At 43.3% G+C, this 17,477-nt stretch overlaps 1 protein-coding gene across 2 annotated transcripts; it reads right to left on the bottom strand.

Annotated features, from left to right (window-relative positions):
* Positions 1 to 6,311: 6,311 nt before the first annotated feature.
* Positions 6,312 to 14,891, bottom strand: LOC106811974 (COP9 signalosome complex subunit 6-like). 2 transcript variants are annotated; one of them, XM_014815716.1, is made up of 7 exons: positions 14,645 to 14,891; positions 11,264 to 11,395; positions 10,476 to 10,627; positions 9,925 to 10,084; positions 8,711 to 8,803; positions 8,406 to 8,506; positions 6,312 to 7,494 (listed from the first exon to the last, which is right to left on the bottom strand). In XM_014815716.1, exons 1-7 carry the CDS (start codon positions 14,805 to 14,807, stop codon positions 7,354 to 7,356), a joined length of 942 nt encoding a protein of 313 aa, XP_014671202.1. In that variant the 5' UTR covers positions 14,808 to 14,891; the 3' UTR covers positions 6,312 to 7,353. The 2 variants fall into 2 exon arrangements, with proteins under 2 accessions (XP_014671202.1, XP_014671204.1); XM_014815718.1 differs by having other exon boundaries at positions 14,757 to 14,852.
* Between the last annotated feature and the right edge of the window lie 2,586 nt (positions 14,892 to 17,477).

The following is a 17,477-nucleotide window of genomic DNA, read 5'->3' as shown; positions in this document are numbered from 1 at the left end:
AACGGCGCAGTTAAGCGTCCCGTTACACTCTGGCTATCAAGTTAAATGCCGTAAATGTCTTTGCGGCCTCAGCCAGCACGGTGGCTAGGTAAATAAGTAGGAGCTTTTGGCAATGTCCTAGAACTCTAGCTGCGGGATGGCATTTCTGGAAAATGTGCTTCCACGGAGCAGTGGACAGCCGGCCAGGCGCTATAATTAGAATTGAAGACTGTCAACCGATGGCGCAGATTTGCGGTGTCTGCAGCAGAGACGATGCGGACCATCAGAAGACTACATTCATACGCAGCTATCATTTACGTTGAGATATCGATATATAGATCAGTACTAAATCATTAATTGCCTTACCGTATCTACACATATTACCCACCTACTCTACCATAATAAGTCTTGTCATTCCACTCACGATTCCTTGCCATCCATACTATATACCTACCAACGTGAAACTGTTGCGTATGGCTACGCTCACTCTCTTATAACAGGCCGTCATCGCAAGTTTCTCAATATGTTTTACATACGCGGTGAGAGGTTATTAAGCAGCGAGCGTCAATGAACATTTAACATAGAGCTAAGTTTCGCGCATTTGTCCTGCGGTTAGGACTTTTTTTTTATTTGATGAGCGTGTTGGCGTGTTTCCTCCAGCATCTATTGGTGGTGTGTGATTTGCTGCACTTACTTCAAACGCTGGACACTGGTGAGTATGTGTCTATATTTCAGGCGGTTACGGGGTTACGGTACGCCATATATTTGCTATATATATGACTAATCGCGCGGTCAATACTCAATATTCCAGCGCAGAAGTATAGCTCTATGACACCATGTGCATCTATGATGCGTATTCTAGAATGTTTAGAAAGTTTAGGTCATGCTGCGCTACTTCACTCTTCCTGCGCGATATATTTTGACTTCATTCTGATAATTCCGAGGCCTCACCATATCTCGGTGTGTCACAGGAGTATATGATTCAGCTCTTGGTACTGGCGGCAATCTATTTGCATAATCCTAGTTTTAGATACCTATAGACACATGTCTTAGCTATACCTCTCTGTGAATATTGACGTTTATTGACGCGCGATTAGATACAATATATTAGCAGATATTATTGCGTACGTATCTCCGTCCGGCCTGAACTATGAATCTCCACATCGCAGCGATCGGCTATAGAAACCTTTTCGCCAATTGAACCCGAGGCCCTGGCGCACCCCTAAGCACACACTTTCCTGGCTATAGGCAATGCGCGCGCCAACACACGCCTACCGGCACTCGCACTCACCGCCGTTAACCGCATCGCGCCACAACTCGATAACTTCCTGCTTATACGCCCCCGCTCGTCACGCCACGCCACATCCACAGGGCCCCATCTTTCTCCCTCCTACAGCGCACTCGAGCTGTAACCCTCGTCATGCACCATGCCGCTCCCAACCGCGGCGCCCCGTCCGTCCCGCACTTCTCATCGGTCGCCGCGCTACCACATATCAATATCCTCTGTCCATGCACTCGGCTACACACAAAACCACACACTTATTACGCCTCACACACACTATCCACCACACATCACCTACACACGAGAGAGAGAGCGGGAACCCTGAATAGCAGGAATGTGGAGATTCGGGATCGGAGAGAGGGGAGATGTCCGAGGCAGGCGACAGATCCGAGTTTTCACGACACCGACGGTCACGTGACGGAGACGGCAATAGCAGAGAGAAGATAAGATGAGGAGACTATGATGATGAAAGACGACCCCACAGCGTGTCGCCTTTCCCGCCGCGAGACACCGGCTCGGGCGAGTAGATGGAATCTGCCAGACGCATGAGAGATGAGACCGACGTAGACTGTCAGAGCAGATCAGAGAGAGACAAGGGGCCCTCGTGAGACAGAGAGGCGAGATCGAGACAGAAGACCAGCGCGAGAGACAGAGCAGGAAATTAAGGACGAGAGAGACCGCCGGCAGCAAGAGGAGAGAGAGACGGGGAGCAGAGACGAAGAGAGAGGGGAGAGTCCTAGCTGAGCAGAGGGAGAGAGGAGGAGAGAGACGATGAGGAGCGGAGAGAGAGGAGAGAGAGAGCGGCACTAGACGAGCGGCGCGATTAGAGAGAGAGAGAGAGAGAGAGAGAGAGAGAGGGAGATGCTGTGAATGTAATATGTAATATGCCCCAAGAAACTTAATCACGTTGTTTTCGCTATTAGACGCGATGTGATACCCTAAATAAGGAAAGTGTAATACATTATCGCTTGCAATAGGTGATTAACTGGTTCCATTGCATGGTATCAAATTCTAAGCTGAATATCATTATGAGTCGTACACGTGGTCAGTTGAAATAGCGTGAAAAATGACAAGCCAGCTGAAAGTTAGGTTGAAAGGTTTAGTAGCAGTATACATAACAGGTTTTCCAAGTTTTGAAAAGAGACAGAATTTCTTCAGAGATTTCTTGTATAGACGATCACTCCCGGCCATAATTAATTCTAATAGTGGTTATAGGCCATCGTGAATAGTAAAAGTAGGCCTAAACCTTTCACGAAGTATAACCACATTTACGATTGTATTCCCTGTATATGAATAGTGTGTCGTAATATATTTCCTCCCTTTCCTTTACGTTTGATATGAACAGAAACGTAGGGGCCTACGTCTCATGTATAACTAATGAAAACAAACATTCATTTTAATTATTGTAATAAATGTATTAAAGCACATTTTTGGCAAGTACATACCTCATAAAACACATGACGTAGTTCTGTCTTATTGCATGAGACACCGGATCTTAAGATTGGCTCGGTGTTATGATCTGTTATGGCGAGACGACAGCCAATGACTGATCTATATTAATGTACAGGAAGATGGCGCTCGTAAGTCGGTGCCGTTGACTGCCAGGAGAATTGTCTTCGGCCGTTCTTATAAGTTATACGTTTAAAGTGGAGCCGCCGAGCGGGCCGACAGCACGTGTGCTTGATAAAATCCAATCTATATTATTCACTTTGCTCACAGCATCACGCCCTGGGTGCCCCGCTATGCTAATGTACAGGAAGATGGCGCTCCGACGTCGGTCGCCGTTGACTGCATGCCATGCGAATTTTATTCGGCCTTTGTTATACGTTTAAAGTGGAGCCGGGCGGGCCGACAGCACGTGTGCGAGGTAAAATCCGATCATCAATATTCACTTTGCTCGCAGCATCACGCTCTGGGCTCCCAGCTATGCTAATGTAAATTAAAAAGACGCTCCGACGTCGGTCCCCGTTGACTGCCAATTGAATTTTATTCGGCCGTTCTTATACGTTCAAAGTGGAGCTGGGTGGGCCGAGAGCACGTGTGCTTAGTAAAATTCGATCATCAATATTCACTTTGCTCGCAGTATCATGCCATGGGTTCCCCGCTATGCCTATATTAATGTACAGGAAGGTGGCGCTCGTGCGTCGGTCATCGTTGACTGCGGGTGTTGCTATCCCACGGGCGTGGAGGGAGGTCACGTGATAACGTTGACGATGACGTTCAAAACGTTAACCCTAACGGTAACCCTCACTTTAACACCGCCAACACTAACACTCACACTAAATATATATGTGTCGCCGCGCTATATATAGGCATTGTGATCCACAAAAATTAATCTATGGTGTGGGGACAGATATCATGATGCAAAAACCCTAACCCTAACCCTAATCCTAACCCTAACCCTAACCCTAATCCTAACCCTAACCCTAACCCTAACCCTGACCCTAACCCTAATCCTAACACTATCCCAACACTAGTGCTGCCACATTGCGGTCACCTCCCTCCACGCCCGTGGGATAGCATTACCCGTTGAGTGCCAAGAGAATTTTCTTCGGCCGTTCTTCTACGTTCAAAGTGCAGCCGAGCGGGCCGACAGCATGTGTGCTTGATAAAATCCGATCTGTAATATTCACTTTGCTCGCAGCATCACGCCCTGGGCTCCCAGCCATGCTAATGTAAATTAAAAAAGCGCTCCGACGTCGGTCGCCGTTGGCTGCCGAGAGCATTTTATTCGGCCGTTCTTATACGTTCAAAGTGGAGACGGGTGGGCCGACAGCACGTGTGCTTGGTAGGATCCGATCTATAATATTCACTTTGTTCGCAGCATCACGCCCTGGGCTCCCAGCTATGCTAATGTAAATTAAAAAAGCGCTCCGACGTCGGTCGCCGTTGACTGCCGAGAGCATTTTATTCGGCCGTTCTTATACGTTCAAAGTGGAGACGGGTGGGCCGACAGCACGTGTGCTTGGTAGAATCCAATCTATAATATTCACTTTGCTCGCAGCATCACGCCCTGGGTTATATGCTAATGTACATTAAAAAGGCGCTCCTACGTCGGTCGCCGTTGACTGCCAAGAGAATTTTCTTCGGCCGTCTTTATACGTTCAACGTGGACCAGTGTGAGCCAACAGCACGTGTGTTTAGTAAGATCCGATCTGTAATATTCACTTTGCTCGCAGCATCATGCCATGGGTTCCCCGCTATGCCTATATTAATGTACAGGAAGGTGGCGCTCGTGCGTCGGTCATCGTTGACTGCCAAGAGAATTTCCTTCGGCCGTTCTTCTACGTTCAAAGTGCAGCCGGGCGGGCCGACAGCACGTGTGCTTGGTAAAATCCGATCTATAATATTCACTTTGCTCGCAGCATCACGCCCTGGGTTCCCAGCTATGCTAATGTAAATTAAAAAGGCGCTCCGACGTCGGTCGCCGTTAACTGCCGAGAGCAATTTATTCGGCCGTTCTTATACGTTCAAAGAGGAGACGGGTGGGCCGACAGCACGTGTGCTTGGTAAGATCCGATCTATAATATTCACTTTGCTCGCAGCATCACGCCCTGGATTCCCAGCTATGCTAATATACATTAAAAAGGCGCTCCGACGTCGGTCGCCGTTGACTGCCAAGAGAATTTTCTTCGGCCGTCCTTATACGTTCAAAGTGGGCCAGTGTGAGCCAACAGCACGTGTGTTTGGTAAGATCCGATCTGTAATATTCACTTTGCTCGCAGCATCACGCCCTGGCTTTCCCTCTATGCCTATAGGCGACTATATGTACAGGAAGATGGCGCTCGTACGTCGGTCACAATTGACTGCCAAGAGAATTTTATTCGGCCGTTCTTATACGTTTAAAGTGAAGCCGGAGGTGCCGACAGCACGTGTGCTAGGTAAAATCCGATTTATAATATTCACTTTGCTTGCAGCATCACGCCCTGGGTTCCCAGCTATGCTAATATACATTAAAAAGGCGCTCCGACGTCGGTCGCCGTTGACTGCCAAGAGAATTTCATTCGGCCGTTCTTATACATTCAAAGTGGAGCCGGGCAGGCCGACAGCACGTGTTCTTGGAAATATCCGATCTATAATATTCACTTTGCTCGCCGCATCGCGCCCTGGGTTCCCCGCTATGCTAATGTACATGGAAAAGACGCTCCAATGTCGGTGGCCGTTGACTGCCAAGATAATTTAATTCGGCCGTTCTTACATGATTCATGGTTACAGTTCATCGATACATTGTAACAAGGAACTGTATAATTATACTGATATTCATGATGCTACCTAGATGGTCTTGGGCTCGCGTTTTCATGGTCTACTTCAGTAAAATCTTAATTGTGGTTGAACAAAAAGGCATTTTAAAACTGCGTTTCGAGAATGGACGCAATTCTGTCATCAACTGAGAGAGGACTTAACATGGAGTCAGAGAAACGACGCCAATGCTGAGCACGTTAGACACGTAAACCCTACTACGACACTACTTGTGGGATCTATGTTTATATTAGGTTTGGATGTTTTGTATAAGCTATAGTATGATGTTTGGTACGTTATATACCCTTTATATATAACCGCAACTCCTAGAAGCAAACGTCTGTTGTAACAGCGATTCGTGACATGCGTTGAATGTACTTGACTAGTTTAGGAATGTATATAGCCTGTGTTTGTAAGCCAGTTGCTTTACACTTCGTATTTTTTCAGAATGAAGTAATGCCGGGTAAATTCAACCATTTTAAAAGAGCTTGTTTGAATTTGCTTAGACGAGTGTAGAGAATATATGTATGCAGGAACCGTATAAATAACAGATGTATTGAAGGATTATTGTCTTAAAGAATAAATGTAAAAGAATACATTTTCTTATCTGTACGTCAAATGAGTGCTTCACATTTTTCATATTTATTCGATATGTAGATGGATTAAATTAGGGCCAGAACCACCATAAAAACCCTCGATTTTATCTTGTAGTTCAATCGCACGAATGGATTCAACACGCGTACCATTACGTTGCATTTCCTTATGTTAACTTAACCCATGCAGTATTCACATGTCCCTTTACTAAAGATTGTGCAATTAATGTATTTATTATAATAGTCAGTGTACACGTATTGACATGACGTAGCTTTATTTAATGTACATGCGCTTACTCACATTATTTACACTAGCAGCAGGTACGAAACGGTAAAGCAGCATAAACCACCCAATATATGATGTACCAAGTGCTATACGCTCATCAAACAGTCTGTCTTCGTGCATTACCCCGACTATACATAACATCAGTTCGAATCGAACTGCTCAACCATAACATTGTTCGAATCACCCCATCACCACCACCATCTAATGTCTACCTAGTATGACCCCCGATACATATCTACTAAGAGCCCAATTTGTACCTGGTATCACTCCAATATATACTTGGTATGACTCAAATATATACTTGGTATGGCTCCAATATATACCTGGTATGATTCCAACATGCACCCGATATGAGCCTGATGAGACATTTGGTACTGGGGCCAGGTTTGTCTGCGACTCACGTATTTTACTGCAAATGTTTTTATTTTTACTCGCATCATATATGCGTAATAATTCACACACCTATACAGTAATATACTCAGGTTCACCCATAAGTTGCACATTAAACACCACACACTATATCAAGTAAAAATGATACTGGGGTTTCCTTGCAGAAAATAAAAACTGATGCAGATAAGAATCCTGGTCACGTCAATGTACGAGCGTGCAAAATGCCGGCCTCTCACTGTTTGTTAACAACACAAGCAAATTCAAGCATCTCCAAAGATATGCACCAACACGAATAGCTAACTGAACACAGCTGTATGTTTAAGTCGCACTTTAACTTGAAACTATTTCCCAACGTGGACAGAAAAGGTTATGTCAAAAAAAAAGAAACACACTTTAGAAACGCAGTGAAATGTACAGCAAATTTGTAATAAACAATAAGACTTTCCAATTGGCAGACGGCTATTCTGAAGTCAATGCGAGCACATATTGCATGGGACAGAGGGTTTCATGTGGGTGGTGGCGGTTTATGTGGTCGGTGGGGTGGGGGTGGGGTTAATGTGATTAAGCCAGGCTTGTGCTGTCAGTTAAAAGATGAGGCCACGTGGTCGACGGCCCATTCCGTGACGGTCATACAACACGTTGAACTTGATGATGAACTGATTGAGCGTGTTGCAGCCTTTTGTGATGGTTCCAAGGTACGAGATGAGAGCCACATCATTGCATTGCTGCGAGGGAAGCAAAAGATTGTTTATGATTCACATTACTTCAGATTGTTCATGATTCACATTACTTTACATTGTTCATGATTCACATTGGTTTAGATTGTTCATGATAATTTCACATTACTTCAGATTGTTCATGATTCACATTGGTTCACATTGTTCATGATTCACAATCCAATCACCTGTTTTTTATCTTTAAGTATGAAATAGTAGCTCCCCTATAAGATTTTCCATCAGACTTACACTTGCAATCTGATGTGTTTTGATTGTTGGGTTTATTCTGTGAAGCAGTCTATTCTAAATGTTCACAAAAATTGCCACACAAGCATACCTATATTAATACACTGAAGCTCTGTCTTATCACCGCATATAATGCATACTACATACTAATAAAGTCTAGAATAGTTCTATGGCAGAAAAAAATGAACAGGTATTAATACGACACAGGCTGGGACGATAAAAACGAAATTTCAATCATGGCTCTAAAATTTTACGACGCATCGAAAACAATGGTGAGAACATGAGCAATCTGACGGGAGTGCAATGGAATAAGAAATGGCCAAAAATATTTTGCAGGCATTGGAATAAAGAGATAAGGAGTAGAGAAGAAGTACCTGTGTAGTGGCAGGGACTGGGATGAAAGGGAACGGGGTTGGGAAACAGATAACATTGCGGAGGCAGGACTTGGGATGAAGGGGTGATGGATAAGGAAAAGACAATTTGTGAGTGGGTAGGTATTAAGACGGCACCGAGAGAGGGTATGGAACTGAAATATGTGGGAGTAGGGATTAAGAAAAAGGGGCGAGAAAGCAGGAATCAAACAAGCATGTATGGGCAGGGATTAAGAAGATCGGGTGAGAAAGCAGGGAACAGATAGAGATGATGACGCAGCCAAGGTGAACCCAGTAACTTACATTGAAGAAATCTGATTTAAACGTCTCGTTGCTGACAACTGGCAGCCGATTGCCAAGACTATATATATCTCTTAGTATCTCATGATTCTGAGGCAGCTCTCCTGCATGAAAAAGAAAAGAAAAACACAAGTACACTATATAGGAAGAACAGGGGCGTACACACAAACATCTGCATACAGTACCCACAACTACGCACCTATAGATACTCATGCACAGATTTACGCATTTAAATACAATACATGCACCCAAAAAAAAACATACACAAATGAACAGCTTATTTCTTCGAAAAGACACACCAATCTCACCTGACTGAACTGCTTTAACATATTCGAGGATGAGCTTGACCCTATGATGCAGCATCTTTATGGCATTATGCTGTGCTATGAGGTGATCTGCAACTGTATCATAAATGAAGACAAGCAACCAATTACACATTATATAATAGGTTCACCCTTTGAGTCGCAATCATTCAGAAGAAGAATCACAGAATTCACTCACAAATAAGATGCCAGAATTATGCAAATTATGCACTATAAGCAGCTGATTCATACATCTAACAACCCTCCTGTAATTAGAGTAGTTCCTAACAACCCTCCTGTGGTTCCGGACAGGTAGTTCCGGCCGGAACTTTTTCAAGTTCCAGCTGGTTCCGGTTCCAGCTGGAACTTAAAAAGTTGGATCCGGTGCACCCCTAACCAAGTCTAGAAACATCTAATATAGACTAAATCTCTAAATATGATGCATTTTGCTTTGCAATTTTGTTACTTTCATAATTACAAGAACCTATAGTAGAATTGGATAATTTGCTAAACACGTGCACTTATAATTTGTAAGTGTTGTCTTTATCCACATTATGACCAAATGCCCATTATTTGATATTAGTGCATCACGTGATAAATCGTTGAAATTCCATTGGATAACGCAGCAGGCACTATGAAGCAATAGTGCCCGCCTGAGCGGGCACTATTGCTCGCGCGACGCATTGTTATTATAACGCATTGTGTTCACGTCACGAATCTCCTGCGTCTAGGCGCCACGCAAGTTTCGAACGGCGGTTGTGAACTTGTGTTTGTGTCGAACGTTTTGTTACATCGAATGCACCGGCAAATTAGGGAGTATAAAGAAGGTATATAAGCATGAAAAGTAGATTGCATAGTCATGTGATGCACTAAAAACATTAATGTCTGTTGTTGGGGGCATTATGCTCTCATAGTGTTGCTTTGGGAAGGAATAGTTTTCTCCCTTCCTCCCTCCCCTCCATTCCTTCCCTCAGCAACACTATGAGAGCATAGTGCCCCCAACAGCAGGCATTAATATATAAATACAGTAGTTCTCCTACCCCCTGACAGCCTTTATTTTCTGTTCATGAAAAGCTGCTTATACAGCTCTACAAATTTCTCACGTAACTTTAGGCACATAATAGACGTACATAGTTCATAGATCATCCTATGTACCTAGCAAATCCGAGTGCAATTAATCAACACTCCTGCCCTGCAGATATTCTTAGTACCCAACATACCTGAAGAGTTGACGCCACTGTCACTGGACATGCGAGCTACATGATCGACCCCAATCCTCTCGGCATCCTCTGTCGCCAGCGTGTAAGGAATCTCAACGAAAAGCATCGTCGCTTCACCGCTAACTATATCTATCACAGATTCATAGATCTTTACTGGCAACTATGGAAAAAAAACGTTGAGCAAATTTACTGGTGTTTGCATTTTATACATGATAATACTATCCATAAATTGGAAGCAGGTGAATAGTGTTCTGACCTATTCAGGTTTCTGATGGAAAAACCTTACTATTCCACATTTATCACAAGTAATACTCCTGCGCAGCACCAAAATAGCAATAATATTTATATAATCATGTCTAATGGCAACTTGAGGCAAGTGTGTAAGCTTTCGAGTACTACACTGCCTCTGCATGTCATATGCAATAACTAACCATATACCCGCATCACATATAATGACTAACCACACTTGTATATAAGTCTGCAATTGTTGCATGTCATATTTAATAACAGTCACACTTGTATATATAGATGAACCTGCAACTGATACTTACATCTGCATGCCTACTCAGAGGACTGAGCTTCAAGAATATAGGACTCTCATTTATCTCGCACACTTGCTTATGCACCATGATATCTGAAGCATCAGCGCCGCCACCTGTTGTGTACCAACCAAGGAAGTCCATGTCACTGAACACCTGTTTAACTGAAATTAATCAGTAATAAGACACCGTCTAGAAAAGACAATTACAATAAACAATATTAAAGCAATGCGGCAAGCTACTCTTCTATGTCACACATTTGGAATCGGCGCCTAAAGTATTGTAAAATGATAAGCTTTTTGAACTCTAGTCGGACCAAACTGTCTGTTTTGGGACCCTTTCTCATTCAGAGCTAACACACGTAGAAGTACTATTACTGTAAATTTGCACACAAACAGGTTTTGGTGAAGCACAGAGTATAAAAATTTCTATGTATGAGCCTAGGAGCTCAATGAACCTAGTAAAATTCAAATTCACATTTTGACTGTGCATGCTAGGTAAACCTGGCTCTTAGACAGGTAATCAAATTCAGCTCCCAAGCAAATGCTCAACCCAATGTGGTAAAAAGGGCGGCAGGCTGTTTACTTTGCCAAATAGTGTTTTAGACTTTCCCTTAAATTGGAAACATGCCAGCTGGACAAGGTGTCATTGTCGGATGAGCAATTGGTTTGTACAAACTTCAATTGTAGCAAAGCTAGCATGGTGAAGCATAAATAAGAAATTGCTAATTTTTGTTAGCCAAAAACTACCTACATAGCACTTTTCAAAATATAAAATGGGATTATTATTAATTCACTTACACTGCTCTTCTTTTGTATTATAATATTCTCTGTCTATTACAATGTTTTCTTCTACGATATCAAACATAAGCTCAAAGGAGTTGAAAACTTCCATGTGTCTCCCCTTCTGTTTTCCAATCAATGCTCCAAGAACTAGAAAATACAAATCAGTTGACAGTTAAATGCACTGAATCCATAGAAATGATTGTAAAATAAACATCAAAACATTAGTAACACAACTAGTGTCCGAAAAGTGTGAACTTTTCATGATTATCATTTTAAAATTTCAAGTGGAGACTTGTACTTTTTTCCAATCAACATTTGTCTTGTTGAACACCCATGGTTCTTGGCATAGCAAAACCATTGGTGACATGGCAACACATTCACAGGTACTTGCACAATATGCCCGAGAGATGACAGCTTTCAAAGCTACATAGCCACCCTGTATAACTTTATACATGAAACATGTTTCATACTCGACGAACAGACTTTGCAGTGTTGTGTTTTATACAATTCATGAGATGAAGCATGATCTCCCTACCCACGTGCACTTGGACCGTTTTAATTACAAAATGATAGTAAACAAGAGCCGCAGAGCGTCTGGGCTCATCTGGGGTCTGTTGCTACGGTTATGAAGGCGTAAGCAATTTCAGTCGTGCGTATGACACATTTGTTAGCGCAGATATGGCAGATACGCATGTTTGGTACACAATCATTGTTAGACACGCTCACTATCTCCCCCCCCATGCGATTTTGGTCTTATTTTAATTAGAATGATGCTTGCCTCTTCACTTACGAATTTGTAGTCTAGATTCACAGCTATCTACTTTTTATCTATCTATAAAAGATTTCAACATATGAGCATGGGTTATCTCCAGTATAATTAGGAGGGGCGGGGAGTCTTCTCCCCACCTCCCTCCCCACTGGCGTCCCACCACCTCCTCTCCCCTCCCCCTGCCCCGTTCACTCCCTTTTTTTTCGCTTCGCTCTCACTTTCCACCCCCTTACCTCCCATCTCTCCTCCGCCTGCCTTCGACCTCCCTCCCTGCCTCCCACCCTCCTTCCAGCACACCATCTCGCGAAATGCCTACAGTAACGAAGACAAGAGTCGACTATTGTACCACCGTTTCGCGCGCTCGCATACCACCGTAGCCCGTTTTCTGTCCCCGTTCTCATTTACTACTCTCTCGTCTCTCTTTAATCTTAGACTTTCTCTCTCTCTTCTACTTAATTATATAAAAATAAGTTTAAAACCCAGTCGATGATGCCTTACTGGCCCCCTCATATAAATACTTTCCTTCCTATGCCCCGAGTGTAACCATGTTATAACGAAACATCATAATATATCAGTGTGCTCTAATTATTCTATGGTAACAGCTTATGTTCGGCATAACTGGTAAATGGATACGCCGGCATAGGCTACATGATAATATGTTAATATTTAAGATGAAAGTAATATTATTATTATATGGCTACTAGTTACTTATCATTCGTTTAACAAAGTTTAACATGAGAATAAAATCTAATTTAAACGAGGCTATAGTTGGCCAGGGAGATGTGCGCGTAGCAAGTGTAACAAATAATCAAAGAAATGGCATGCTGCCCTCATTCTGATAATCCTACAGGTAGGTACAGGCTAAAATTCCAAGTAAGTATATTAGGCAGGCGGATAATTTCGCGCTCAGGCTGTTGAGTTACACACGGCATTGCAGGTTGGCAGGAAACAATTATGATTAGTATGAATAGAAGCGTGCCCGTGTTTTTGTACCTCATGCGGAGCATTACAACTGATTCATCATTCAGCCTTCAGGCCCAGGGGCAGGGTGCTATAGACAGACTGCTTTAGAAAATGATATGATTTAAGGAGCGTTAACCTTTGCTTCAACAAAACATTGCCTTTGGCAATTGTAAACTGTGACAACCTGTAGCCTCACATTGACACAGTATGGGCTCTATAATAGCAAAAGCAGATTTCAGTCCTTTGTTAACAGTCACACCAATCAATGTTAACCCTCGCTCTTCGAGGGTAAAAAGGTTATCCGACACTTGTACTCTTTCGGCATGTCAGTGGCAAGCATATTTCATGTCCTTTCAATAAGAGCCATAAAAATGCTAGGTCAGCCCCGCTGAAACAAAAAGTTTTTCAATCGCTCCCGTCAGCCCATCGTCTCGAGAATGGCTAAAATCTGCCCTGTAGCCATTTGACCTTTGACCTGCTGACCTCCAATTTCGACACAGTGATGGCTTTCCTACCATGCTGTATACACCGCTATAACGAGTCCTCAGGTCGAGTCGTTTAGATTTTGTGCCGCAATTCTGCATTTCCTCGCCTATACCTTAAGTTAAGGAGTGAATGTTCCCCCTTCTTTTACACCTCTTGACCTTTGACCTTTGACCCCCAGCTTCGACATCCCAACTCGTTTTCGGATTACCCCCCAACGTCCCGAATATCGTGACCGTACGTCGAGCGGTTAAGATTTGTGCCCAACTGTTGACGGACGGAGGGACGCTCGGACGGACGCACGGACGCACGGACGATCATGCGATTTTCTACAAGCTGCATCTGACTATGTCAGATGAGCTAATCAGTACAAATTGTATTTCCTACCAAAGTCTCAATGTTTATGTACTATCAATCGCCTAACAATTCTATGTTAATTAATGGCATTCAAATGCTCCTCTACGAAATGAAATCTCAATGCCCGCATGCCTCTCTGCACAACCTCATAGTAGAGCAGGTAGGAAGTTATGCACACCAAATTCAGATGTTTGCTTCATCTATCACTATCATAGCACAAATACCAATGATTTTTCCATGTTGGAACCTGTGCATATCCAAGTGTTCACTTGTTCGAATTATCTCCCTTGGCACCATGGAGCACTTGAAGCCAGAATGCAATACGGTAATATTATTATGTATGAGAAGGCAGTTTCTCTAGTTACAAAACCACAGAGAGCAATTTTTCATAGGATTTTACGACATTTCTCAGCATAAATTATGTTTAATAAGTGCAAAGGCAATAATTCACCCAAGTGAACAATTGGCTAGGCATAGATAGGAATATGGAGGCAAATGGTTATGTACCTGTCCTATGCTATGACAGTGTGAAATGCAATGAGTATTGTCTGAATTTGGTACTTACTGTTTCCCACCGGCTGCACCATCTTTCTGTGAGTGTGAGTTTATGCACAACCACAGCACAAGTAATGAATTAAATTGACAATGTGTGCAGCGAGATTTAGATTTTAGACTTAAGTGTTGTAGACAGCATTTGAATGACATTCACGTGGATAAGGCGATAGATAGTCCATAAACATGAACGCACTGGTAGCAAATACACTTTTGTTTATTTACCATCATTTTATTATTGAAACGGCCCAAGTGTTTGCGTGTCTACCAACCTTGCATTGGTTTGCCGTGCTGTGCCCTGATGCGGGTCCAGTGTTCAGAGACATTCATGATTACGAGCGGGTGTAATGATACTGTGACACTTCCGGCTGTACCAGTACTTGCCATTACACTTAGCTCTGTGGCTTCTGACGTTCCTGGCTCGTCTACCTCCATTTTACTTGCAGATCTTGTAGAAATAAATTACAAAGAGGGCTAAATACTTAGCTTAATAGCATAGGTAAAACGGATGACCATTCTCGTAATACGCGTAGCGCCACCTATTGCCACAATTTAGATCTTGCTTGTGCAAGAGCAGAGCACGTCGTCAATAATATCAGGAGTGAATAATAATAGAGCAAATATAATAATTATGTTATATAATAATACAATAATAATAGACAATATACGTGGTCTGGCAACAGGGTGAATATTTTTTACGATATATATTAGTTCATGTTTTATTTATTTTTCATTTAATATTGTAATTCATGATGTCACTTCAAGCTATCTGAGCTACACACACATGCACTCACGACGCCACAATACACACAACATACCACACACACATAACACACGCGCACGCACGACACGCACGCACGCACGCACCAGCGCACGCACGCACGCACGCAACGCACTGCGACGCACGCCACGCGCGGACGCACGCACGCGCGGATGGATGGATGGATGGATGGATTATGGATGGATGGATAGATGAATGGATGGGTGGATGGATGGATGGACTGGATGGCATGATGGATGGAGGATAGCATGGATGATGGAATGGATGGATGGATGGCTGGATGGATGGATAATGGATGATTGGATGGATGAGATGGATGATGGCATGGATGGTATGGTATGGACGATGAGGATGTGGATGGATGGAATAGTATGGATAGCAATGGATGGACTGGGATGGATGGATGGCATGGAATGGATGGATGGAATGGATGGATGATGAAATGAATCGGAAAATAACTATGGATGGATGAATGTGTACATAGATGGATTGATGGATGGCATGGATTGGATGGATGGATGGATGGATAGATGGAATTGAAGATGGGTGGTGTGGATTGGTATGATTGGATGGTATGGATGGAATGGATGGATGGACATGGATCGGATTGGCCACTCCATCCATCCATCCTGCGCATCCATATGGCCATCCTATTCCATACTAATCCATCCATCCATCCATCCATCCATCACCATCCATTCCGGATCCATCGCATTCCATCATCCATCCAATCCATCCATCTATCACATCTTCATCCAGATCGCTCCATACCATCACTGAGTCCAATTCAAATTCGATCTGCTATCCATCCATCATCCATCCATCCATCCAGTACCATTCCAGTCCGCACCCATCGCATTCATCATGTGATCCAATTGGCCATCCATTAATCCATCCATTCAATATCGCCATGCATTCGCTGCGTCGCCTGTCGCACGTGCGGTGCGTCAGCGTGCGCGTGCTGTGGTGCGCTGATGGCTGCTGCATGTGCGCGATGGGTGTAGAGTTGTCGTTGCGTGCGTGCGTAATCGGCGGTGCAGTCGGATGTTTATGGCGTGATGTATGATGGATGATGGATGGATGAGATGGGATGGATGGATAGATGGAAATGGTGTGTGTGTATCGTGTGACTTGGGTTATGTGCGTCCGTGAGTGCTATATGGTGATGAGATGGTATGTCTGTGACAGTGTGCCTCAGACTAGCTTCTGAATCTCAGCTGCCAATGGACTGACTGGAGTGGATGGATGGCTTCAATGGATGGAATAGGTAGACATTCGAATGTGAGACTTTACAAATATATTAGATTGAAAATAAATCAAAACATGAAAATGGAACATTGCGAATATATATATCTCGTAATAAAAATATTATCACCCTGGTTGCCACTGACCAACGATATATTGTCTCTTATTATTATGTATTATTATAATGGTAATAAACATAATTAATTATATCATGCTGGTCTAATTTCTAGGTTATTCACTCCTGCATAATGGATATTACTTGACGACGGCTGCTCTGCTCCTTGCACAACAGCAAGATTCCTAATTGATTCTGGCAATAGGCTGGCGCCTACGCGTCATTGGACATTTACGAGGAGATTGAGTGGGGTCATCCGTATTTATCCTATGCTATTAAGCTAAGTACCTTATCTATCCCTCTTTGTAACCTTTATTTCTTACAAGATCTGCAAGTAAAATGGAATGGGGTAGATGGCGAGCTTTCATAGAACGATCTCAGAGAACCCACAGAGCTTAAATGTGATTAATTGAGTCACAGGAGTACTCCGGTACAGGCCGGATGAGTAGTTCACAATGGAGTATCATAGGTTACACTGGCCGCTATGGATGGGATGATGGGTAATATGACTGTCTCTGAATGGAATGGGGATAGCGGCTGGAGTCAGCGCCGCATCAGGCACAATGCACGCGCGGCCAAACCAATGCAAGGTTGTGGTAGACACGCAAAGCACTTGTTCCGTTGGTTTCATGGATAGATTAATTAACAATGATGGCAAATAGAACAAAAAATGTATTTAGCTAACCAGTGCGTTCATATATTATTATGGAATGATTGATCAGTGGCGCTTAACTCCACCAATGAGATGGTGTAAATGTGCATTCAAATATGCCTGGTCTACAAACTTAAGGTCTAATGGCAATCTTAAATCCATCGCTCAAGTCGCGCCTGCACAACTCGAGTTGTCAATTATTGTGAAATTATGATGGCATTACTTGTGATTGTGCATATACACTACACACTCACTAGAGGAATATGTTGCAGCATGGGCGGTGGGACAATCGAGGTAAGTAATGCGAAATTC

Source organism: Priapulus caudatus, unplaced genomic scaffold (assembly GCF_000485595.1).
Source record: "Priapulus caudatus unplaced genomic scaffold, Priapulus_caudatus-5.0.1 Scaffold596, whole genome shotgun sequence".
Classification (NCBI taxonomy): Eukaryota; Metazoa; Priapulida; class Priapulimorpha; order Priapulimorphida; family Priapulidae; genus Priapulus; species Priapulus caudatus.
The sequence above is the reverse complement of the archived record's forward strand: the minus strand, read 5'-3'. Positions and strand labels throughout refer to the sequence as shown.